This window comes from Trachypithecus francoisi, unplaced genomic scaffold, assembly GCF_009764315.1.
Source record: "Trachypithecus francoisi isolate TF-2019V2 unplaced genomic scaffold, Tfra_2.0 Lachesis_group13, whole genome shotgun sequence".
In the NCBI taxonomy this organism is placed as follows: Eukaryota; Metazoa; Chordata; class Mammalia; order Primates; family Cercopithecidae; genus Trachypithecus; species Trachypithecus francoisi.
In genome coordinates, this window is record NW_022681458.1 from 116,932,716 (window position 1) to 116,954,205 (window position 21,490).

At 53.5% G+C, this 21,490-nt stretch overlaps 1 protein-coding gene and 3 pseudogenes across 1 annotated transcript; 3 read left to right on the forward strand and 1 right to left on the reverse strand.

The window, feature by feature from the left end:
• LOC117095273 overlaps window positions 1-21,490 on the forward strand; it is a 1,129,150-nt pseudogene that overhangs the window by 235,464 nt on the left and 872,196 nt on the right.
• Window positions 1-21,490, reverse strand: part of LOC117094237 — a 107,189-nt pseudogene that overhangs the window by 53,285 nt on the left and 32,414 nt on the right.
• On the forward strand, window positions 2,248-3,218 carry LOC117095260 (annotated as a pseudogene).
• On the forward strand, window positions 7,521-14,528 carry LOC117095215 (SH3 domain and tetratricopeptide repeat-containing protein 1-like). Its single transcript, XM_033231966.1, has 5 exons — window positions 7,521-7,867; window positions 10,055-10,202; window positions 12,271-12,392; window positions 13,135-13,262; window positions 14,337-14,528. Exons 1-5 carry the CDS (start codon window positions 7,521-7,523, stop codon window positions 14,438-14,440), a joined length of 849 nt encoding a protein of 282 aa, XP_033087857.1. The 3' UTR covers window positions 14,441-14,528.

Here is a 21,490-nt window from a genome sequence, read left to right on the forward strand (position 1 = left end):
TACTTCAGTGATAGAGTGAATTAAGTTCCCTGTTTGGGACCCAGGCCAGGGCTAGAGAAAAGAACTCTGAAATGTAGAGCTCAAAAATATAGCCTCTGTCGGCCAGGCACAGTGGCTCACACCTGTAATCCTCAGCACTCTGGAAGGTCGAGGCGGGCAGATCACGAAGTCAGGAGATGGAGACCATCCCGGCTAGCACAGTGAAATCCTGTTTCTACTAAAAATACAAAAGATTAGCCAGGCGTGGTGGCAGGCGCCTATAGTCCCAGCTGCTTGGAAGGCTGAGGTAGGAGAATGGAGTGAACCCGGGAGGCGGAGCTTGCAGTGAGGGGAGATCCTGCCACTGCGCTCCAGCCTGGGCAACAGAGCAAAACTCCGACTCCAAAGAAAAAAAAAAAAACATATATATATACATATATATACCCTGTGTCTTCTCCATACCCAAGTGTCCCCTTCTGTGAGAGACTTCCTTACACCATTGTGGGGAAGAGAAATTTTCTCCGCTATATTTGCTTGAAAGAATTAAAGGTGTAGGGCAACAATTCTTGGAATTTATGTAGTTTACGATCCTCCAAAATGAGAAAAATGAAGCCCAGAAGAGAAGACCTTCCAGGAAAATTCCAGAGCCAGAGGTAGACCCAGTACATTGTTTCTGTTTTTGTTTGAGAGGAAGTCTCACTCTATAGCCCAGGCTGGAGTGTAGTGGAGCCATTTCACTCACTGCAACCTCCGCCTCCTGGGTTCAAGTTATTCTCCTGCCTCAGTCTCCTGAATTGCTGCGATTACAGGAGCCCACCACCACGCCCAACTAATTTTTCTATTTTTAGTAGAGACAGGGTTTCACCATGTTGGCCAGGTTGGTCTCGAACTCCTGACCTCAAGTGATCCGCCTGCCTAGACCTCCCAACGTCCTTGGATTACAGGCGTGAGCCACCGCACCCAGCCGACCTGGTAAGTTTTAATCAAGTACTCTGAACTATGAAACAAACACTAGGAAGTAATAGAAAAAAATTAATCTAAAACCCTCTGGAGAGTCAAAGAATTGCAGATTTTAAATAGCATGAATACTTGAATTCATGGTATTGAAAAAGGACCTCGCACTTACCTGCATGTACAAACTGCCTGCCCACCTCTATCAGAGCATTTTTCAAGCTGTGCTACAGTTAACTATGTACTGCCCAAAGCCAATCTGTCCCTGCAGATCATAAGCTGTTAAGGACCAGGACTTCAGGAGAACAAGCAAAACTTCAGAGAGAAGGGAGCCACCGAGACAGAGTTCATAGCAATGGGTCGGCAGGAGCTGATGACTGGAGGTGGGCTGTAGCCTTGGGGTCTGGGACAGCAGAGGGAAGAGAAGGCAAAAGGGCCTGCATGACATGCTACAGGGCTAGGAACCACAGCTGCAGTGATTAGTTCAGTTTTGTCTCGTATGCCTGTTACTTATACACCATCTCTTGTTCAGAAAGAACTTCAGGTGGAGTATTTGGACTCCTTGAGCCTTCTGCTGTTTGTCTCCGGGACGTTTAACACTCTTAAAAGGGGAAAACTGTCCAGTTTGATTATGCTTCCTGGGACATTACAGGTTTTTCAAAAGTTTGATGGAAGCATTCACTAAGGAGTGATTCCACTTTCTCTGGTGGCTGAGAAATAGGCGTCTGAGGGGCAGCATCAGGTCTTCCTATCAAGCTGAAGTCGGGGTCTCCCCACCTATGGACCTCACCCTGTCTCCCCCCTCATAAATCTGACCTCTAACTGTAACTGCCTTGGCCTCATTCCGTGGGTGTGGATGCTCCTACTTGAAACGCATCTTCAGCCCGCCAAATTCTTGGGAGAGTTTCTTCCACTCTCCAGGCGCTGAGAGCTACAAAGTTCAATCTGGCTTCCCAGATTTTTTTTTCTTCCCATTACTAACGGAAGAAATCAAGAAGCGCCAGGCAGAAGGGACCTGCTTCCACCAATCAGAGCCCAGCCGAAGGCCACAGCAAGAAGTGCGGCGGTGGGACGCGCGGTGACAACCCCTCGCCCCCCGGGACCCGCCGGCCTGGGCAGAGGTCGGTGAGGTCGCTGCGCGACAGCTCCGGGCCCGCGCCTTTCGCTTTCTCCCGCCCAGCAAGTGAGAGGATAAATCACGGGGGGGGGGGGGGCAGTACGCCCCCAGCAATGGCGCACCCCGCGCACAGACCCCCACTACACGCGCGTCCCAGGCGGGGTAGACCCAGATGGGTCACGGGGCGGCGCACAGCCCCACTAGCAGGGCAGCCAGGACTCACGCGCGCGGGTCCACGCAGCCACCTAGATAAGTGACAAAACACTCAGGAAGCCATCATGCGGGGCCAGGAAAGAGCCCCCACCCACAGTCACGGACTCCCTGGTCTGAGGGTCCGCGCAGTCCCCTCGGTGAGTCTGGCGAAGCAGCCTCACTGCGAGGGAGGGCGGGGAGGGCGTTGGAGTCTCCACACGCGGTGACCCGGACCCCGTTCCATGAGTGGGTCCATGCAGGGCCCACTCTGCCGCACGCGGGGACCAGCCAGGCCGCGGAGGACCGGGCAGAAGCCAGCGCCCGGGTCCATGCAGTCCCCTCCGCGGCAGACGCGCGGAGCCGGGGAGCAGTGCGGACCGGCCCGCACCCGCAGGGCGCCCGAGACCCCCGCGCTGGCCCACGGGGTATCGGAGCAGACGTGAAGCCCCCGGTGCCACCCGAGGCGGAGACCAAGCCCAGGCGCACGGACCCGGGGTCCTAACCCCGCAGCCTGCGGACCCCCGCTCGGAGCCGCCACGCCGGGCGCAGAGACCCCCGCCTGGTCCGGAGACCCCGTCGCCCGTCGTCCAGTCTCACCTCGGGCCGCCGCCTCCCAGCCCTAGCTCCTCGCCGCGGCGCCTGGGCCGACTAGAGCGCAGCTGAGCAGCCCACAGAGACGCAGCAGCCTCCACAAGGGAGCCCCTGGGCGGGGCCGCCGCCGCCGCTTCAGCCCGCGTTCCCCGCTCAGGATCCGGCTCGGATCAAGGAGCTGCAGCTGGCTCTGGGATGAGGCCGAGACACACACCGTGCAGGTGTACAGGGCCCCGCCCGCCGCCCGCCGCCCCGCCCCCAGCGGAGCCGGGCGCCCAGGGCCCGCCCCCCGGCCAATGGGGAGCGAGCTGTGCAGAGAGGGCGGGGCCTTAGGTAACATAGGGAGGTTGGGCCTTAGGCCTTAGGTAACATAGCATATGGTTGTAATCCCAGCTACTCAGGAGGCTGAGGCAGGAGAATCAGTTGAACCCAGGAGGCGGAGGTTGCAGTGAGCCGAGATTGTGCCACTGCACTCCAGCCTGGCGACAGAGTGAGACTCCATCTCAAAAATAAATAAATAAATAAATAAAGCCCCTTGAATGTAAGAAATGTGGTAAAATATTTACTCTTTCCCATTCCCTCAAACATGAAAGAGCTCACACTGCAGAGAAACCTTAAGAATGTAGGAAATGTGGTCAAGCCTTCAGATTTTCCTGTTTGTGAAAATGTGGGAGGCCTCAGACTGGAGAAAAGCCTTTTGAATTTAAATTTGTGGTAAGGCCTTCAGTTGTGTTAGTTCCTTTGAATGACATCAGCTTATTCCTGAGAAAAACCCTAGGAATGTCCAGAATGTGGGAATGTTTCATTTCTCTCATACCCACTCAAGCACATATGAAAATGCACACTGTAGCTGGCTGGACCTTGTAAATACAAGAACGTACACAGGATTAAAACTCTAATAGTTTAGAAATTGCAAGAATATTTTCAGTTTTCACGTTCACTTGAAAAGTCATGTGAAATCTCCCACTGGAAAGAAATTCTATAAGTGAAGCTTTTCTAATTTGGAAAGCCTGATGCAAATTAATGATAGTGCAGTGCTTGGAAAAAATGTAGGAAATGTTACACAAGTTCCACCTAGCCAGTGTGTGGGATTTTCTTATCACTGCTGCTCATCAGCATGCCAAAAGTCGAATCTTCGGACTCAAGTCTTGCCGGCCTTAGACATAATGGCCTTACTACATGTGGAGCTAACCCCAGGAAGATGGAGTGGCACTCTCTGGAGGATTAGGTGGTCTCCACCAATGTGGCTTGATGGGCTCCTGAACTCTTTCCTGTAACCATGCAGAGAGTCTACACTGCCAGTGATCATGTGCCTCAACTCTTTAGATGTAGAAACTCAAAATATTCAAAATATTCTGAAACAGTTTCCATTGAAAGGAAAGAGAAAAGAGGTCAGGTGCCACGCTGCGGTCAAGAGAACTAGTAGATGGCTCACAAGAACACTCTGTCGCTACTGTCTGTGCCTCTGTCACAACAAATATCCTGATCCTTTAGTTTTAAGGGTACAGGGCCATTTTCCTCCCTTTCTTACTGGTAGTTCTCAAGATAACTGTATGATATGCTGGGAATGCAATATCCTGATAATCAGGTGACATTGGTCAGAACAGCCCAGGCTCTGTTAGAGTCCCTGCTCGAAACAGAATGTCCTTTAACGCTTGTGTCCAGCAAACCACATCGTGTGAGAAAACCCAAGGTGGGTTCCTTTCTGGGGTCCCTCAGTTGTAGTGCAAGTGAAGCATTTACAGTCAAAACTCCATCCATCTGCTCTGGGTAGCTTTCCTGATCTTGCGGTAGCGGTTCATATTGAATCCCAGACTGCTGTTGTCTTCTGTTTGCTGTTTGTAAGTAACAAATTCACTTCATGGAATTTATGTATGAATGTGTTTGGTCTCATTGTACTCAGAAATGTTGGTAGCCATTGCACAGTGAACCCGCCTCATAATTGGTGAAAACACTTATGGCCCCCTTATGCCACAGCAAGGAGGTTAATTCAATCAAACATAAACTTCGTGTTCATAAAACCCTGTAGCACAATTATTACCATGCGGGAGGCCTTTAACAATGGTGATGCTGATTTGAAGAACTCTGAAGGAAGAAATTGACACAAATGGGGTGGGTACATGGGAGTCCCTGATAACTTAAAGCAACCCTTACTCCCCTCTGCCTAAAAAATGTGGGGAGGCTGGGCGCGGTGGCTCAGGCCTGTAATCTGAGCACTTTGGGAGGCCGAGGTAGGCAGATCACAAGGTCAGGGGTTCAAGACCAGCCTGACCAACATAGGGAAGCCACATTTCTACTAAAAATACAAAAATTAGCTGGGCGTGGTGGCAGGCGCTTGTAATCCCAGCTACTTGGGAGGCTGAGGCAGGAGAATTGCTTGAACCTGGGAGGCGGAGGTTGCAGTGAGTCAAGACCATGCCACTGCACTCCAGCCTGGGTGACAGGGCAAGACTCCATCTCAGAAAAAAAAAAAAAAAGTGGATAAGAACTGAAACAGGTTTAAAATTTCACCTAATTGGAAATGCAAAGTTTACAAAAATAATATTTAAAATAAAAGGTTAATTGAGTGCTCATTGAAATTTATGCCTCCACAAAATAGGTTGTGATTAACTTCCACATTTGTTGAAAGCCACCAAAGTTGGGAAGCCTCCGTGTCTGAAATTCACATGTGGCTCAAATAAGAATCATCCCTGGGGATACCCCAAAGTTTCAATATGGTATCCCCTGTGATATTATGAGGAATGACTGTACACAAAACAGGTTGTCTTCCTTTAACTCTGAAAATCATATTATCTTGCCTAAATTCTCCATAATTCATTGCTCTGCAGTATCCTATAGTGGACATAGGTTTCCGGACCAATGAGCACTAAAATTAAATGTGTGCAATTCACCTATGTTCTTATCAAAATGGAAATCCCCGAATTCCATCAGTTAGAATAACATGACAGAATGTCAGATTTTTGGAATATGTAAGTTTTCTGTAAGGTTATTAGGTATTGATTCCATTTTATTAATAGATATAAATATATTTAGATGACCTATTTCTCCTGTGTTTTAGTCTTAATAGATTGTGTCTTTTAATTCATCCAGTTGGTCTAAGTTACCAAGTTTGTGGGTTATGGAGATTGTAATATTCTTTATTATTTCATCATCCATGGGCTCTTTAATATAAAGATCTCTTTTAATTCTTATGTTATTAGGTTGGTGCCAAAGTAATTGTGGTTTTGGACCATGAATTTTAAATTTTTATAACTAGGCTGCAACACATCTTTACTAATCAAAATAGAACTCATTACAATGGGCGGGGTGCAGTGACTCACGCCCGTAATCCCAGCACTTTGGGAGGCTGAAGCAGGCGGATCAGGAGGTCAGGAGTTTGAGACCAGCCTGACCAACATGGTGAAATCCTGTCTCTACTAAAAAGACAAAAAGTAGCCGGGCGTGGTGACATGTGCCTGTAATCCCAGCTACTCGAGAGGCTGAGGCAGGAGAATCTCTTGAACCCAGGAGGCAGAGGTTGCATAAAAATGAAGGTCCTCTCTTGTCTGCCACTAATTGCCTGTGTGATTTTTGGCAAATATTTAGTCCTCGGGCCCAATTCTGCTTCCTTATAAGGCTCCTTCCAGCTCTGAAATTTTGTAACTCTGGTTTCTACTCAAAGCTTCACTTTCCAACTCCCCACACTGGGCTGTTCTAAAACGTTTGTTTTGCCTCCTGATTTTACTTTCCATGCCTTTTTTGTTCTCCTCCACTTCCCATTACTATCCCATAGTCTTTTGGATTTAAGTTCTTCTAGAAAAGTTCCTCCTTTCTCAGCAATTATTTTTCAGCTTCCGTTGTCTCTGAAAAAAAATATTACAAATGGTCGATTTTATCTTGGAAAGAAGATCCAGAATGTGTTGGCTTCCTGTTTTGTTGGTGAAATGTCTAGAGCTTGGAGATTGGACTTGGGTCAGGATTCCCCACTAAACCTTCCATGAGATAGCTTCAGAGCTGCTGGGCGGGCCACTATTTCTCTCTCTCTGCTCTGTTTTATTAAACTCAATTAATTTTAAATATGCAGGATAGGCCAGATGTGGTGGCTCCAGCCTGTAATCCCAGCACTTCGGGAGGCCACGGCGGGTGGATCACGAGCTCAGGATATTGAGAATAGCCTGACCAACAAGGCAAAAGTCCGTCTCTACTAAAAATACAAAATTTAGCGGGATGTGGTGGTGCGCAACTATAGTTCCAGCCACTGAGGAGGCTGAGGCAGGAGAATCGATGGAACCTGTAGGCGGAGGTTGCAGTGAGCTGAGATCCCGCAAGCGCTCTTCAGCCTGGGTGACAGAGCTTGACTCTATCTCTTTTTCTCTCTATCTCTATATATAAAAGAAAATATACATATATATATTCAGGATGAGGGCATATCTAATTCATCTGCTTTTATGGCCCAGCATGAACGTTTACATGGAAGCTGGAAATGAAACTTCCCGTTTTTCATCAGCTTGCAGTCCCAAGCTGATGGTGACCACAGCAGCCACCATGCCACGCCACCCGGGGACTGGGGGCCCCCGATCGCCGGGTGGTGAGACACCACTCCCGATCCGAGCCCAGAGCACCTGCCACGCCACGCCCCTCGGCGACTGGGGGACGCCACGTCACGCCTATTAGGCCGGGGAGCGAGGCGTGGCGTCTGCTAGGGGACCGGATGGGGGGCGTGGGTCCCACACCCACCGGCGATCGGGGGCCCCCAACCGTCGGGGGACGTGGCGTGACGGCTGCTGGGGGCCCGGGATCGCTGGGGGTGGGCCTCCCACCCCACGGCGATCTGGGGCACCCGTCCCCCGTGGGGCGTGGCGCAGCGGCTGCTGGAGCCCCGGATCGGGGGGCGTGGGTCCCCAACCCCTCGGCTACCAGGGGCTGCCCACCGCCGGGGGGCGGGGCGTGGAGGCGGCTGGGGGGCTCGGATCGCGGCGGGGTGGGTCTCCCAGCCCCTGGCGATGGTGGGCCGTCAGCCGCCGGGGGGCGTGGCGTGGCGGTGACTGGGGAATCCGGGTACCTGTACACTGCCTGTAGTATTAGGAGTAATAATATGGTTATTACACATCAATGATCCATTTTAATAATTATCAATGGTACTAATAATAGGATACCATTGTTAATTTTGGAGATTTTAATTACATGATTATGCACGCTTACTATTATTAATATTAATGTCATTGAACAATATTGTTAGTCCCTAATACTAATCATTATTTTCTTACCAGCATCACTTTGTATTGATTTAAGTAACATCCATGGCGGATATCATTATTTGATTATTAATGGTGATATTAATATCAATTACCATTCCAAATCGTTAACATTTTAATCCACTATCAATTTTTATCAATTACTCCCAATACGGCAGGGGGTGAACATCCACCCTGTGATATTCTTCCTCATATTCCAAGGCTGAGAGGTTGATGTTACTCCCAGTATCGCAGACACTGTTCACCCCCGTGTGATACTCTTCCTGATATCTGCAAGGGGAGAAGATGGTATTAATCCCCATATCACAGGAGGTGAACACCCACTCTGTGATATCTTTCCTAGTATGCAGGGGGAGAGGGGATAATATTATTCCAATATTGCAGAAGATGTACACGCTCCCCCCGTGATATTGTCCTTAATATTCCAAGGCACAGAAGACGATGTTACTCCCAATATCCCAGAAAGTGTACACCCCCCAGTGATGTTGTTCCCATGATCCAGGAGGGAAGAGGATGATATGACTTTCAACCCTTGCACCCTGCAATGCTCTCACCCTGCAACACCGACACCCAGCTCAACCTGACATAAGACCAGAGGTGCTGGCTGGGGGTGTTCATTGCTTCTCTTTTCTCTCTTGCCAGACTCAGTAGAGGAAGCTGAGACCGCTTCTGGCTTTGGGAGAGGCCAGGGAGCCTGTGCGTTTGGAGCCTGCTTGCATGAGAGAAGCATGTGTGGGAACACCAGGACCTGGCTTTGAACCCCATTCCCCCAACATGATGCCAAGTGTGGCAGATATGACGCTAGGCTTTGCGTGCTGGAGGCGGCAGCTCCTGGAGATCATCAGTCAGCTCTACCTGTCCCTGGGCACTGAGTGGTCAGGGCTGGCTTTGCAGTGGTGGGGCTGTGGAGGGAGGCAAGGGGGCTGGGGGAGGGCAGGGCAAGGAGGGGGGCACAGGGAAGCTGGCCCAGGGCTGCTGCTGGCTTTTGAGTCCCGGCTTGAGCCTCGCTTGTTGGGTCAAAAGTCATCTCAACCCCAGCAGAGGCAGTACGTGCACTCTGGGCTGTTCTTCCTACTATGGTGGCTTTTGTCATCTGACCTCTGCCTGCCCCGAATCTTCACTGCTAGCCTTCATCTGTCCCCTTAAATGTGACCACAGCAGCCACCTGTGGCTTCTCTCCCACAGAAGACAGAGCCAATTGTGTCATCTGCTTCCCTGGGGCAGGGTTTCAAGGTCTCACATCCTACATGTGGCCCACTCGGCTTCCCCCAAGCATCCTGACCTGGTGGGGGTAACCATGGCCCTGGCCACCCCACCCACAGGGCCTGGTGACATTGCTGCAGTCACAGCCCCTCGAGTGTCGGACTTATTGAGAGAGCAGGGAAGGAGCCGGATTCCATGGGTACCCGGGAGACTGGCTCCAGTCTTGGCCTCAGGTTCACAGAAGGAAAATGGGCCAGTGTGCTGGAGCCATGTTTCTCAAAGTGTAGTACCTAGATGAGCAGAGCAGCATCCATGTCACCTAGGAGATGGTGGCAAGTGGGAGTTCTAGGTCCTGCCCCAGGCCTGTGGAGCCGGAAGCTCTGGGGGTAGGGCCAGCAAGCTATACAGACAGGCCTCCGAGTGACTGTGATGCCTTCACACCTTGAGAACCATCGGCCTAGATAGCCTCTGAACACTAACGGCTCCTGGTGCTTCTGGAAAAGACACAGACCATGTCTGGGAGGCAGGGGAGATGGACTGGCATACTCCTCCTGCCACAGGGCAGCATGATACTCGATTTCCTCAGTAGGAATCATTCATCTCTTCCATGCCGTGTGTGTTCACCCTGGCCCTCCCAGCAGCCTGGGAAGGGCAGAACACTGCACACACAAGAGGGCCGTTCCCAGTCCCCACATTCCAGATTCATCTGTCACCAGACCCACGGGAGGAGGCAGACTGGCTCCAGGAGGATGAGAGCCCTTGTTCTGACACCTGTGTCTGATTCCAGGGCCTACAAATCCACTCTGGACTACACCAACCAAAGTCTGGGGATTCTCATTCACCTCCAGAATAAAGAGGAGGCGCATGCCTGGCTGCAAGCAGGGAAGATCTACTACATCCTGCGGCAGAGCGAGCTGGTGGACCCGTACATCCAGGTGAGTGGCAAGGGAGGCAGGAGGGCCTCTGTGCTGTTCACTCTCTGTCCATCCATCCATCCGTACATCCTTCCAACATCTATTTACCTGTTCATCCTTCCATCCATCCATCCATGCATCATTCATCCATTGTTTTATCATCCATCTATTCACCAGTCTATCCATCCATTCACCTGTCCATCCACCCATCCATTCATCCTTCCATCCATCCATTATCCATTAATCCATCCATCCATTCTTCCATCATCTTCACATACACCTGTGGGTCCTTCCATCATCCATCCATTCACCTGTTCGTCTTCCATCCATTCACCTGTTCGTCTTTCCACCCACCCATCCATCCCTCCGTCCATCATCCATCCATCCTTTTGTCTTTCATCCATTCACCTGTCCATCCTCCCATTCACCTGTTCGTCCATCCATCCATGCATCTTTCCATCATCTATCCAACTTTATCCTTCTATCCATCCATCATCCATCCATCCTTCATCTGTTCATCTCTTCATCCATTCACCTGTTTGTCCATCCATCCATCCTTCCAACCGTTCATTCTTCTATCCATCCAACCATCTTCCATCCATTCATTCATCATCCATCCTTTTATCTTCCATCCATTCACCATCCTTCCATCATCCATCCATTTAACTGTTCATTCTTCCTTCCATCCTTCCATCATCCATCCATCCAACTGTTCATTCTTCCATCCGTCCATCATCCATTCATCCTTCCATCATTCATCCACTCGCCTGCTCATCCTTCCATTCATCCATCATCCATCCATCCATTCACATGTTCATCTTTCCATTCATCATCCACCCATTCAGCCACTATCCATCCACCTGTTCGTCTGTCCATCCATTCATCCATCATCTATCCATTCACCTGTTCATCCTTCCATCCATCATCCATCCACCCATCTATTCATACATCCATCCAACATCCATCCATCCTTCTATCATCCATCCTTTCACCCATCCATCCACTCACCTATTCTTCCATCCATGCATCATTCATCCATCCCTCCGTTCATCTGTCCATTTGTTTATCCATACATTCATCTATCCACCATCTATCCATCCATATGTACACACATCATCTACCCTCCACCCATCCATACATCATCTACTCACCCATACATACATACACACATCATTCCAACCATGCACCCACCCATCCATCCATCCATCCATCCATCCACCCACCTATCCGTCCATCCATCCATTCAAGCATTCATCTATCCACACACCCATCCATCCATCCATGTGTCTATACATCTGCTCATCCATTCATCCATCCATCTACTCATTCCTAAGCCACTGCTGAACACCTGTTGTGTGCCTGTTCCCTCCCTCCAACTGGTTCCCACATCATCCCACAGTGGCCAGCATCTTCTTCCTGAGGGCAGAGGTGTGGCCCCTCACAGTGCCTAGCACCTGCTGGTATACAGCACATGCTCAAAGAATGGGACCACTCAGTTAACACACAGAAGAACTTGCTCCAAGAGACACGTGGTACATCTCCTTACAAAATGAACCTATCATAGCGGCTGTTTTCAGAGGCTTTCCCAGTGTGATCTGGAACAAATTGTGAAGCCCACGAGCCTGGTGAAGCTTTCATTATTGAGCACCTGCTGTATACCTCCTTGAGCTAAGGAGAAGGATCAAGAGCTCATGGCCAAGAGGGGACCAGGCCCACCCACAAATACTGTTGATGTGTGGCCCTGAGCTGTGGCAGGGATGTGGCAACGCAGAAAGGAACCAGAGGATGGGTTCCCAGCAATCTGGGGGCCACGGAGACTGTTTGAGTGCGGCGGGGTGGGGTGGGCTAGGGCTAGCCCTGGTGGTAGGATTCACAGGTGTCGGGCTCCTGGGCTGCAGCTGCTCAATCACCTCCTGGCACTCGGGTGCATCAGTTCATTGTCCTCATGCCAGTGGTGGGGCAGCCCTAATGCACAGGCCTGAAAAATGCTCAGGTGTACCTGCAGTGTGTGAGAGGAAGGAGGCTGACGAATGTGGGTGTGGCCACCTCACCAGGTGTGGGTCTTGAGGGAACTTCTGCCTCCTTTCAGGTGGCACAGAATGTGGTCCTGTACACAGGCGACTTCAACCTGGGGTGGAGCTGTTTGAGGCAGCCGGAGACATCTTCTTCAATGGGGCCTGGGAGCGGGAGAAAGCCGTGTCCTTCTACCAGGTGAGCTGGCCTGTGGGCTGATGTGGGTGGGCCTCAGGGGGGGCACCTGGAGGGCTGAGGCACAGGTGTGGCAGGGCAGAGGCCTCCCACCTGGAGGCAGGGCCACCCATGCACATGCTTAGTTTCCCAGTGGTCTCACCGGGAATGATATTGACCGTGCCCCTGCCTGGGACAAACGCTCAGGTCTGGACATGACAGTGGCTCTACCCTTTGCATCTGATGATCTCAAGCAACCATGAGTGGAAAGTCTTGTCCCCATCTTCCAGATGAGGACACTGAGGCTCAGAGAGGCACAGGGACATGTCAAAGGACACACAGCATGTCAGTGGGAGACCCAGGGCCAGGGCCCAGATCTGCATGCACCCCGAAACGGGGACGGCTTCTCCCTTCCTCTGAGTCACGGTGTGGCTCAGCTCTGGGCACAGAGAAATGTGGTGTTTTTAGAGCAGAGAGGAGTGCTGGCTCCCCCCAGACCGACCCCCGGTGCCCTGGTGGGAGAGGCTGGTCTGAGGCTGCCAGGTGTAGCTGGATGGGCCTCAGATGACTCTTCAGCCCCCAACTTGGGTGTCTGAACCGTGCGTTATCCCAGAGCACAGAGCTCTGTGGAGGTGCAGGGGTAACTGGGGCGTGGGAAGCTCCAAGCACATGTTTGAGCTCTGAGGACTGTGCTGGGCAAGGTGGGTGCTGCGGGAAGCCTGACCCCACCTGCCTGTGTGGTAGGACCGGGTCCTGCCCCTGGCAGTGACTACGGGCAACGGCAAGGTGAGCCGCAGCTGTGCAACAAGCCGGTGGCACTGCTGGCCATGCTGGAGGAGCCCCAGGAGGGCTTGGAATTTGCCCACATGGCCCTAGCACTCAGCATCACTCTGGTTAAGTCCCCTGAGCGCCCGCCCTGCCAGGATCCACACTTTGCCAGAGCCGAGCCTCCATGTCTGCAGGGCAGGAGCTGAAACAGCTGCTGGATTTTCCCGGTCTCCTGTCCAGGCAGGCAGATCTGCCCAGCTGGCTTCCCTGTCTGGCCGTGGGGCACAGACCGAGGTCTCTCACGGAGTGCAGAGCTCCCTGCCTGGCTGAGCTCTGCTTCCTCTGTCTCTTCCCGCTGCTGATCACAAGGGCCGCCCAGTGTGCCCTCTGCCTTCCAGACATGCCAGGCATCTCGGTCCCTGTATGTGCCAGGCCGAGTGGCACATTCCCTTTGTCTTGTGCCCTTTCCACCCTCATCAACCACACAACTCTCTGGCTGATGAAATCCCAGTTCCACTTCCAGTAGCCTGCCCCTTAAGGCTGGGCATCCCCTGGTGCTGTGCCAGGTCGTCTGTCCTCCTCCAGAGACAGGGAACCCTGGGCAGGCCGCATGCCCCAGCGCCTTGTGCCCTGGGGACCAGTACAGAGTAGGTGTGCAGCTGTGTGGGAATGCATTGAATGCAGGCTCCACGGCACTCGCCCTGCAAAGGGGAGGACATCGGAAACAGCCTGGCTGGGTTTGCGCAACTGTGGGGGGACCTGGACCTCAGGTACGCAGTGACTCCCCAAGGTAAGAGGCTCTGATCGTGACACACCCAGGAGGAGTCGGATGTCACGTCTGTGGGTTGCATGGAGCCGGGGTGCCCGGGAGCACCTGGACTGCATGGCTTTTGGGCTCCCCTGGTTAAAACCAGTGAGCAAAGGCAGGTGGCTATGTGTAGGAACAGAGCTGGGCCATCCAAGCCCGACTTTCCCAAAGCCTCACAGTAGACAGGGGCAGGCCTTATTTGTTCTGCTTTACAGATGGGAAAGTGAGTCTGGGAACCCGGAAGGGACTGGCCAGAGCTGCACAGGTGACCGCAGGTGCCTGGAGGCAAGCCAGGTGCTGCCCGGGGTCTGCATACCTGCTCCTGAGGTGCCTGTGCCTGACTGGCCCAGGGAGCCACGTCCTCACACCTGCCCCTTTGGCCTCCACCCCAGGGGACCGGCTGAAGGAGCGCGTGGCCTACTACCGGCTGGCCGCCCTGCACCACCGGCTGGGCCATGGCAAGCTGGCAGAGCACTTCTACCTCAAGGCCCTGTAGCTCTGCAACTCGCCGCTGGAATTCGACGAGGAGACCCTCTACTCCGTGAAGGTGTAGCTGGTGCTCGGTGACATCATCTTCTACGACCTGAAGGTGGGTGGGGAGGGGCAGGGCTCTGGATGTTCCCGGCCCCCTTGGAGTGGGATCTCCACAGACCCCAGGGGTCTGGGTTCCAGCCTTCCTTAGGAATGGCCCAGTGGCTTCCCTGGAGCTCTGCACCCAGCTAGAGGAGCCGGCAAGGTTCGCAGATACAACCCAGCTCCCAAGCTGGCCAGGCCCCACCCTCAAGAACTCAGTCTCAACCAGGGAGGCTGACACATGAGCGGGCAATGGTGGCCTCTGGGTAAAGAAGGGGGATTGTAGTCAGGGGGACCCTCCTGGAGGAGGTGACACCAAACTGAGTCTTGACAGTCAAGTGTCAAGTTACATTTAACAAAAAAAAAAAGGGTCGGGAGAAGGACATTTTGGAGGACGGCATCATCCTCACATTGAATCCACGTTGCAAGATCCAACCCAAATCCCGGTGCCTCCTCTAGGAAGCCTGCCCAGGGTGCCAGCCTGCACTGAGCAACTCCTTCCTGGAGTCCCGAGACACCTGGAATCTTCACATCACCCAGGAAGGGTGGGGTGGGACCGGTGTCTTACCATCGGATTCACAGACAAGGGAACCCCAGCTCACGGTAGGTGCAGTGGGGCGGGGCCCCAGCCAGCCAGGCTGAGACCTTGCTGGGTTAGGTCTGTCTCGAGGGGAGGTGCTCTGCTCCCTCTGCCTCCAGCCCTGCAGGGGTGGAGAACTGGGACTGGCAGACTCAGACCTGGGGTGTCTCCACCTTCTGCCCAGCAGGCACCCGCCCCTCCTCCGCATCGCACTGGCACCGTGTCAGTGCTCCTTATGGGCTGAGGAGCCAGGGCGCTCCAGTCCAGGGACGGAGATCTTGGGGGCCTTAGAGCAACATGAGGAGCTGGGGCAGCCCTAAGACCCCGCCCCATATCCCTCACCACAGGCCTGGGACTGCCCGGGAGGCCTCCGCCCAGTGCTGGCGACACCTGGTGGTCAGAAGCGGTCCCTGTGGCCTCCCAAGTCCCAGCCAGACAGGGAGGTGCCAGGTGTCAGGCCCAGAGGGACGCTGCTCACCGCTCAGGGGCTCGCCTGGGACCAAGGGACGGGCCTCCCAGAAGTGGCCCTTTATCTCTCTTGCTTAAGCCTGCCGCCCACTCTGCATGCCCAGGGGGAAGGAAACAGCCAAGTAGTACCTGAGAGGCCAAAGTCCATGGTTGGGGTCGAGGGGCAGAGGCCTCCTTCACCTCCTTCTCGTGCACAGCCCTCTGGGCCTCATCGTGACGGTGCTGTCAGCCCAGGCCAGCTTCCCACAGGGAGGCCCCCTCGGAATTCCCCAAGGGCGGCTGTCTTTCCAAGGCCACACCCTCCTCCTCGTATAGGGGGCTCTGGACCCAGGGCCCAGAGGAGTGGGAGAGAAAGCTTGGCTGGATGGGGCCTGGAAGGCTGGCGGAGAGGCAGGGGTAAATGGGCATCCTTGCCGATTGCCTCTAAAATGGGGTCCCCTTTAGTCTCCACGTGAGAGTCAGCCCTGGAATAGGGTGGATTAGGTGTGTCCTGGCTCAGCCTGCCACTCACTAGCTGCTGCACACACTACAGGCACATGGAAATGCACACGCAAATGCACACAGACACAGGCACATGCACATACAGGCACACACACACAGGCACAGGTGCACACACAACTACATACACAGGTACACATGCACAGGCACACAAACACGCACAGGCACACGCAGAGACATGCGCTTTGGCTGGCTGCTTCCTGTTTAGTTGGGATGCCCCCACCCCTTCAGGAAGCCCTTGCCTCCCACCCCTGGCTGAGTCAGAGGCCTCCTGGGCCCCCCACAGGCTCCTGGGCTTCCCTCTGCCACAGCCCAGGCCACCTTTGTGGTCAGTGTTCAGTCCCAGGTCCCTCAGACTGGGAGCAAGGATATTAGGCTCAGCCATGCACCCAGCACAGAGTCCAGTGTTCGGCTGGGCTGGGGGGCATTGGATGAGCAGCGGCGGTGACTCGGGGCCTTCTCACGCCCCTGCTCCGTGTGTGGGGCGGGGCAGTGTGGGAATGGACTGCTGCATCTTGGACTTTGTCCTTGGCCCTGGGAGCCGTCTTGAAGAGGGACAGGCCAGGCCAGGGTCTTAGAGAGGTCCCTTGGGTGTACCCCATGTGGAGGAGGCCCCTGGGGAGAAGCCGGCGGGGAGATGGGAGGGTCAAGATGGAGGTCTGGGAGGCAGCATCCCAATCCAGGGATGATGAGTTTGAGCCAAACATGCATTGAAAATGGGAGTGGATGTCTGGGGACTCACACTCCGTCAATATTTCAGGGAACATTGCCAGGAAGGACACCTGTGAGATGGTTTTGTACCTGGCCTGGCCCGTGGAGGGCCTGGAAATGGTCAGCATGGACAGGGGCCAGAGGGGAGCCTGGGTCACTCAACGCTGTGCCCCTGCTGTGGCTTGGAGCCACGGATCCCGCATGGAACTCTCAGAGCAGGCAGGATCTGCTGTGACCTCAGCTCATGGGGAAAGCAGCCACTGCCTGCAGAGAGGGTGGGACTGGAGCATAGGGATAGTCAGGAAGGCTTCCAGAGGTTTCAGGGTTGTCCCCACCTCCTGCAGCTGAGACCACAGCAGTGTCACAGGCTTCGGGGCTCATGGGATGAGCCAGCATTGGCTGGACATGTGGAATGATCTGGACATGGGAGCAGCCTCTGGGAAGACAGGCTCTGAGTACCCCTTTTGCTGAGCATGGCCTGTCCCCTTCAGGAATGGTTTGATACAGCCGGGTACTATCAGCTGGTACTGGTAGCCACCGTGGACCTGGGCAACAAGAAGGGCACAGATGAAGACCTGCACGCGGCTGGCCACCATCTCCCCCAACTTCCTCCTGGACTGTGAGAAGTCGCTCTTCTTCTATCAGAAGGCCAGGACCTTCACCACAGTGCTCAATGTCTGCAAGGTCAACCTGTCTCCTCTGCCACTCTGCGGGTGGGCCCCCTGTTTGGCCCCAGCCACCCTCGCTGAGGACAGCATCCGACGGAGTGGGTTTTGTGCAAGGAGGATGGTCTCCTGCCTCTCCTGGTGTCTCCCGTGGCTCATTTTCTGGGAAATGGAGGCATGAAAGCAGGGTTCAAATAGGAATAAATGTTTTTTTGCCATAACCTACTGAAGTCCCCAGGGCATCCTTCCCTGTGTGCTTCCTGGGCGGTGTCTAGGGGCCAGCTCCTTCCCTGGTGGCAGCCCTCTGATCTTGGGGATGAGAAGGACCCTGAGTCCAACAGACCTGGGCCAGGTCACCATGAGCCTCGGTTTCCTTGGCGGCCAGAGGGGAGAGATGGTGGTAGAACTCCCTGGGCAGCTCCCTGCTCTCTCTGCTCAGAGCTTTTGCTGTAGGTCTCGAGCTGCCCTTGCCTTTATCCTTCAGGCCACTGTGCCCGCATGTGGGGGCTGCTAGTGCCCCTGTTCGCCATTGAAGAAACAGAGGCACAGAGAGGTTAGGTGTCTCGCCCACCGTCACACAGCAGGTAGGGGTGGAGACACAGAGCCTAGTACACTGACCACCACACCACCCTGCCAGCTTGCTGCCAGGAAGGTGTCCCCCATTAGGACCCAAGGTCAGCTCTTGGATCTCTCTTGTGGTGTCAGGAGAGCCACAGGCTAGTGAGGGTGGCCCCGGGGATCCCTCACTCAGTGTCCTCTGCTCCCAGACTTGGTTGGGCCGAGCCTGGCCAGTCCCACCTCTGGCCACCGGTCAGCCCTGCGGGAAGTGAGATGCAGGGATCTCCGCCTGTGTAGACGCTGCTACCCAGTATTGAAAGCCTTATCTGGGCTGCCCCCTATGCCGTCCCCACAGGCCCCCTCCCCTTCCGGCCCCCGGCCCTCATCCCAGTCCCTGGAATCCCACCTTTTCCTTCTTGGAATCTCTTGGCCCCAGGGAACACAGCTCACACGGTCTTTTTGCCAGTTTATGGCAAGGAAACCGAGGTTCAGAGACTGTGGAAGTCCCACGTGATTCTCACATACACTGCACTCTCCCAGGACCCTCTTTTAAACACTTTAAATGAGGTGACTTTCACATCGCATGCAATTAACTATTTCAACGCGAATAATGTGGTGGCATTTGTGCACTCACAGTCCTGTGCAACCACTGACGCCATGTAGTTTCAAAACGTGTTCATCTCCCCAGAAGAAACCTGCCATCCTCACTAAGCTGTTACCCCTCCTTGGTATCCCCCAAGCCCCTCGTTTAATGGAAGGGGAAACTGAGGCCCGGAGAGAGACTTGCCAGTGGGGGGAGCTCTGATTATAAGGAATCAGGCACCCATCTGCTGCTTCAGTCCTGGGTTGGTTTTCCACTCAGCAGAGGTAACAGAGCCAGGAGGTTCTGGGACCCCATGCTTGCAGCCAGAGCTCTGCCCCGAGCTTCCCCACCAGGGGGCAGCAGAGAGCTTTCCAGAACCGGCCACAGGGCTGGCGGGAAGCAGCGGGCAAGAGCTGCTGACAAACCTCACGTGGACCCCAGATCGCTGTCTCCGTGGGTTGGGCTTGGGAATTGGAGAGGAGGCCGCATCATTGGAAACATGAAGACAGCACGGCCTGGCTGGAGGAGCGGGAAGCGCCATCACGTTTACTAAGGACACAGATCTCCTGCCCACTGGGACGGGCATGCAGCCACTGTTCTCGGGGTGGGGTCCGCAGGTCTGGGTTGCTCTCTGCCCCCGACCTGCCTCAGAGTCCAGGGCCTTTGGAACTCTGCCTCCCCATCGCCACCCACCCTGGCTGGCGCCATGACAGAACTGGATCCTGGGATCCTGTTCCTCTTGGGCAGCAGAGACTGGGGGACCAGAGGAGATGATGGGTCTTCAAGCCCCACATTCAAATCCCAGCCCACCACGCACAGTCTGGGTGTTCGGGGTGAGGGAGTTGATGTCTCTGAGCCCCAGTTTTGTCACCACTAAAATGAGGCCGACGTACTGGGGCAGAGTGCCAGCCCCAGGGCTAACAGAGGCCTGTTCCCTACTGACCATACCTCTTACTCCTAGGAACAGCTCCAACAACCACACACTAGGGGACACTCAACCCAGGCCAACTTGTCAGAGGCACGTGAGCCAGAGCGACGCCATCTTGAATGGGGGCTGGGTAAAGGGAGGCTGAGACCTGCTGGGCCGCCTTCCCAGGAGGCTAGGCATTCTTAGTCACAGGATGAGATAGGAGGTCGGCACAAGATACAGCTCATAAAGACCTTGCTGATAAAGCAGGTTGCAGTAAAGTCGGCCAAAGCTCACCAAACCCAAGATGGCCACGAGAGTGACCTGTGATTGTCCTCACGACTCATTATGTGCTAATTCTAATGCATTAGCTGCCAAAAGACACTCCCACCAGCGCCACGACAGTTTACAGATGCCATGGCAACATCTGGAGGTTCCCTACATGGTCTCAGAAGGGAGGGCAGAAACTCTCAGTTCTGGGAATTGCCCACCCCTTTCCTGGAACACTCATGAATAGTCCAACCCTTGTTTACTGTATGATCAAGAAATAACCATGAAAATGGGCAACCAGCAGCCTTTGGAGCCACTCTGCCTATGGAGCAGCCATTCTTCTTTTTTTCTTTTTTTTTTTTTTGAGATGGAGTCTCGCTCTGTTGGCAGAACTGGAATGCAGTGGCATGATCTTGGCTCACTACAACCTCTACCTCCTGGGTTCAAGCGATTCTCCTGCCTCAGCCTTCCTAGTAGCTGGGATTACAGGCACCTGCCACCACGCCAGGTTAATTTTTTGTATTTTAGTGGCAACAGGGCTTTGCCATGTTGGAACAGGCTGGTCTCAAACTTCTCACCTCAGGTGATCCACCTGCCTCGGCATCCCACAGTTATAGGATTACAGGAGTGAGCCACTGCGCCCGGCCAGAGTAGCCATTCTTTTATTCTTTTTCTTTCCTAATAACCTTGCTTTCACTTGATGGACTCGCCCCAAATTCTTTCTTCTGTGAGATCCAAGAAACCTCTCTTGCGGTCTGGATCGGAACCGCTTTTCAGTAACAAACTTGCTTAACCTTCAGACCCTTCGTCTCTTCATCTGTAACCAAAGACAAAGCCTCCCCCGAGGTTCCAAAAGTGTGCAGAGAACGCATGGGAAACGAGGGGCACAGCGTTGGTGTGCAGAACCATTATCACAGACTGGGTGTCAAGCCACTGTCATACTGGAAGTAATATCATGCTCTCCCCCACAAATTATGAGGAACAGTATCACAGGGGGGTGTGTACCTTCTCCAGTAGTGGGAGTAGTATCATCATCTCTTCCTTTAGATGACAGGAACGATGTCACAGGTTGGGTGTACATCCCGTGTGTTTTTGGAAGCAATGTTATTCTCTCAACTTGTAGGTTTTACGATTCATATCACGGGCGGGGTGTACACCCCTTGTTATATTGGATGGAGTCTCATCCTATTTCAACCTGTATCTTTAGAACAATATCCCATGGGGGTTGTATATCTCTTCAATATTGGTAGTAATACCATCCGCTCCTTTCCTGGATATGAGAAACAGTATCAGAGGAGGGGTGTACACCCCTTGCAATGTTGATAGTAATATCATCTCTCGCCTGTGGTTATTAAGGACAAAATCCCAGGGTGGCTGTACGGTTCCTATTTTATTGGGAGTAATATCATCCATTCACCCCCTGGGTATCAGGAACCATATCGCAGAAGAGTTGTCCAACCCTTTCGATATTGTCAGCCATGTCATCTTCTTCCCGCCTGGATATTAGGAACGATACCCCGGGGTTGGGGGCGGTGTGCACCCACTGCGATCTCGAAAGTAAACTCAGCCTCTTTCCCGCTGGATATTAGGAACTACATCACAGGTGGCTGTACACTTCTTGCCATATTGGCAGTCTTATCATCCTCTCCTATCTTGGATATCATGAAAAATATTACAAACGAGGTGTACACCCGCTGAGATATTGAGAGTAATATTACGCTCTCCTCTTCGGG

What these genes read in the sequence shown, in the direction of transcription:
- LOC117095215 (XM_033231966.1), top strand. Translation starts at nt 7,521, where the DNA reads ATGGGGGGCGTGGGTCCCACACCCACCGGCGATCGGGGGCCCCCAACC. An exon ending in AAGCCGTGTCCTTCTACCAG is followed by an intron (nt 12,393 to 13,134) that starts GTGAGCTGGCCT and finishes TGCCCCTGGCAG; the next exon opens with TGACTACGGGCAACGGCAAG. An exon ending in AGCACTCAGCATCACTCTGG is followed by an intron (nt 13,263 to 14,336) that starts TTAAGTCCCCTG and finishes CCTCCACCCCAG; the next exon opens with GGGACCGGCTGAAGGAGCGC.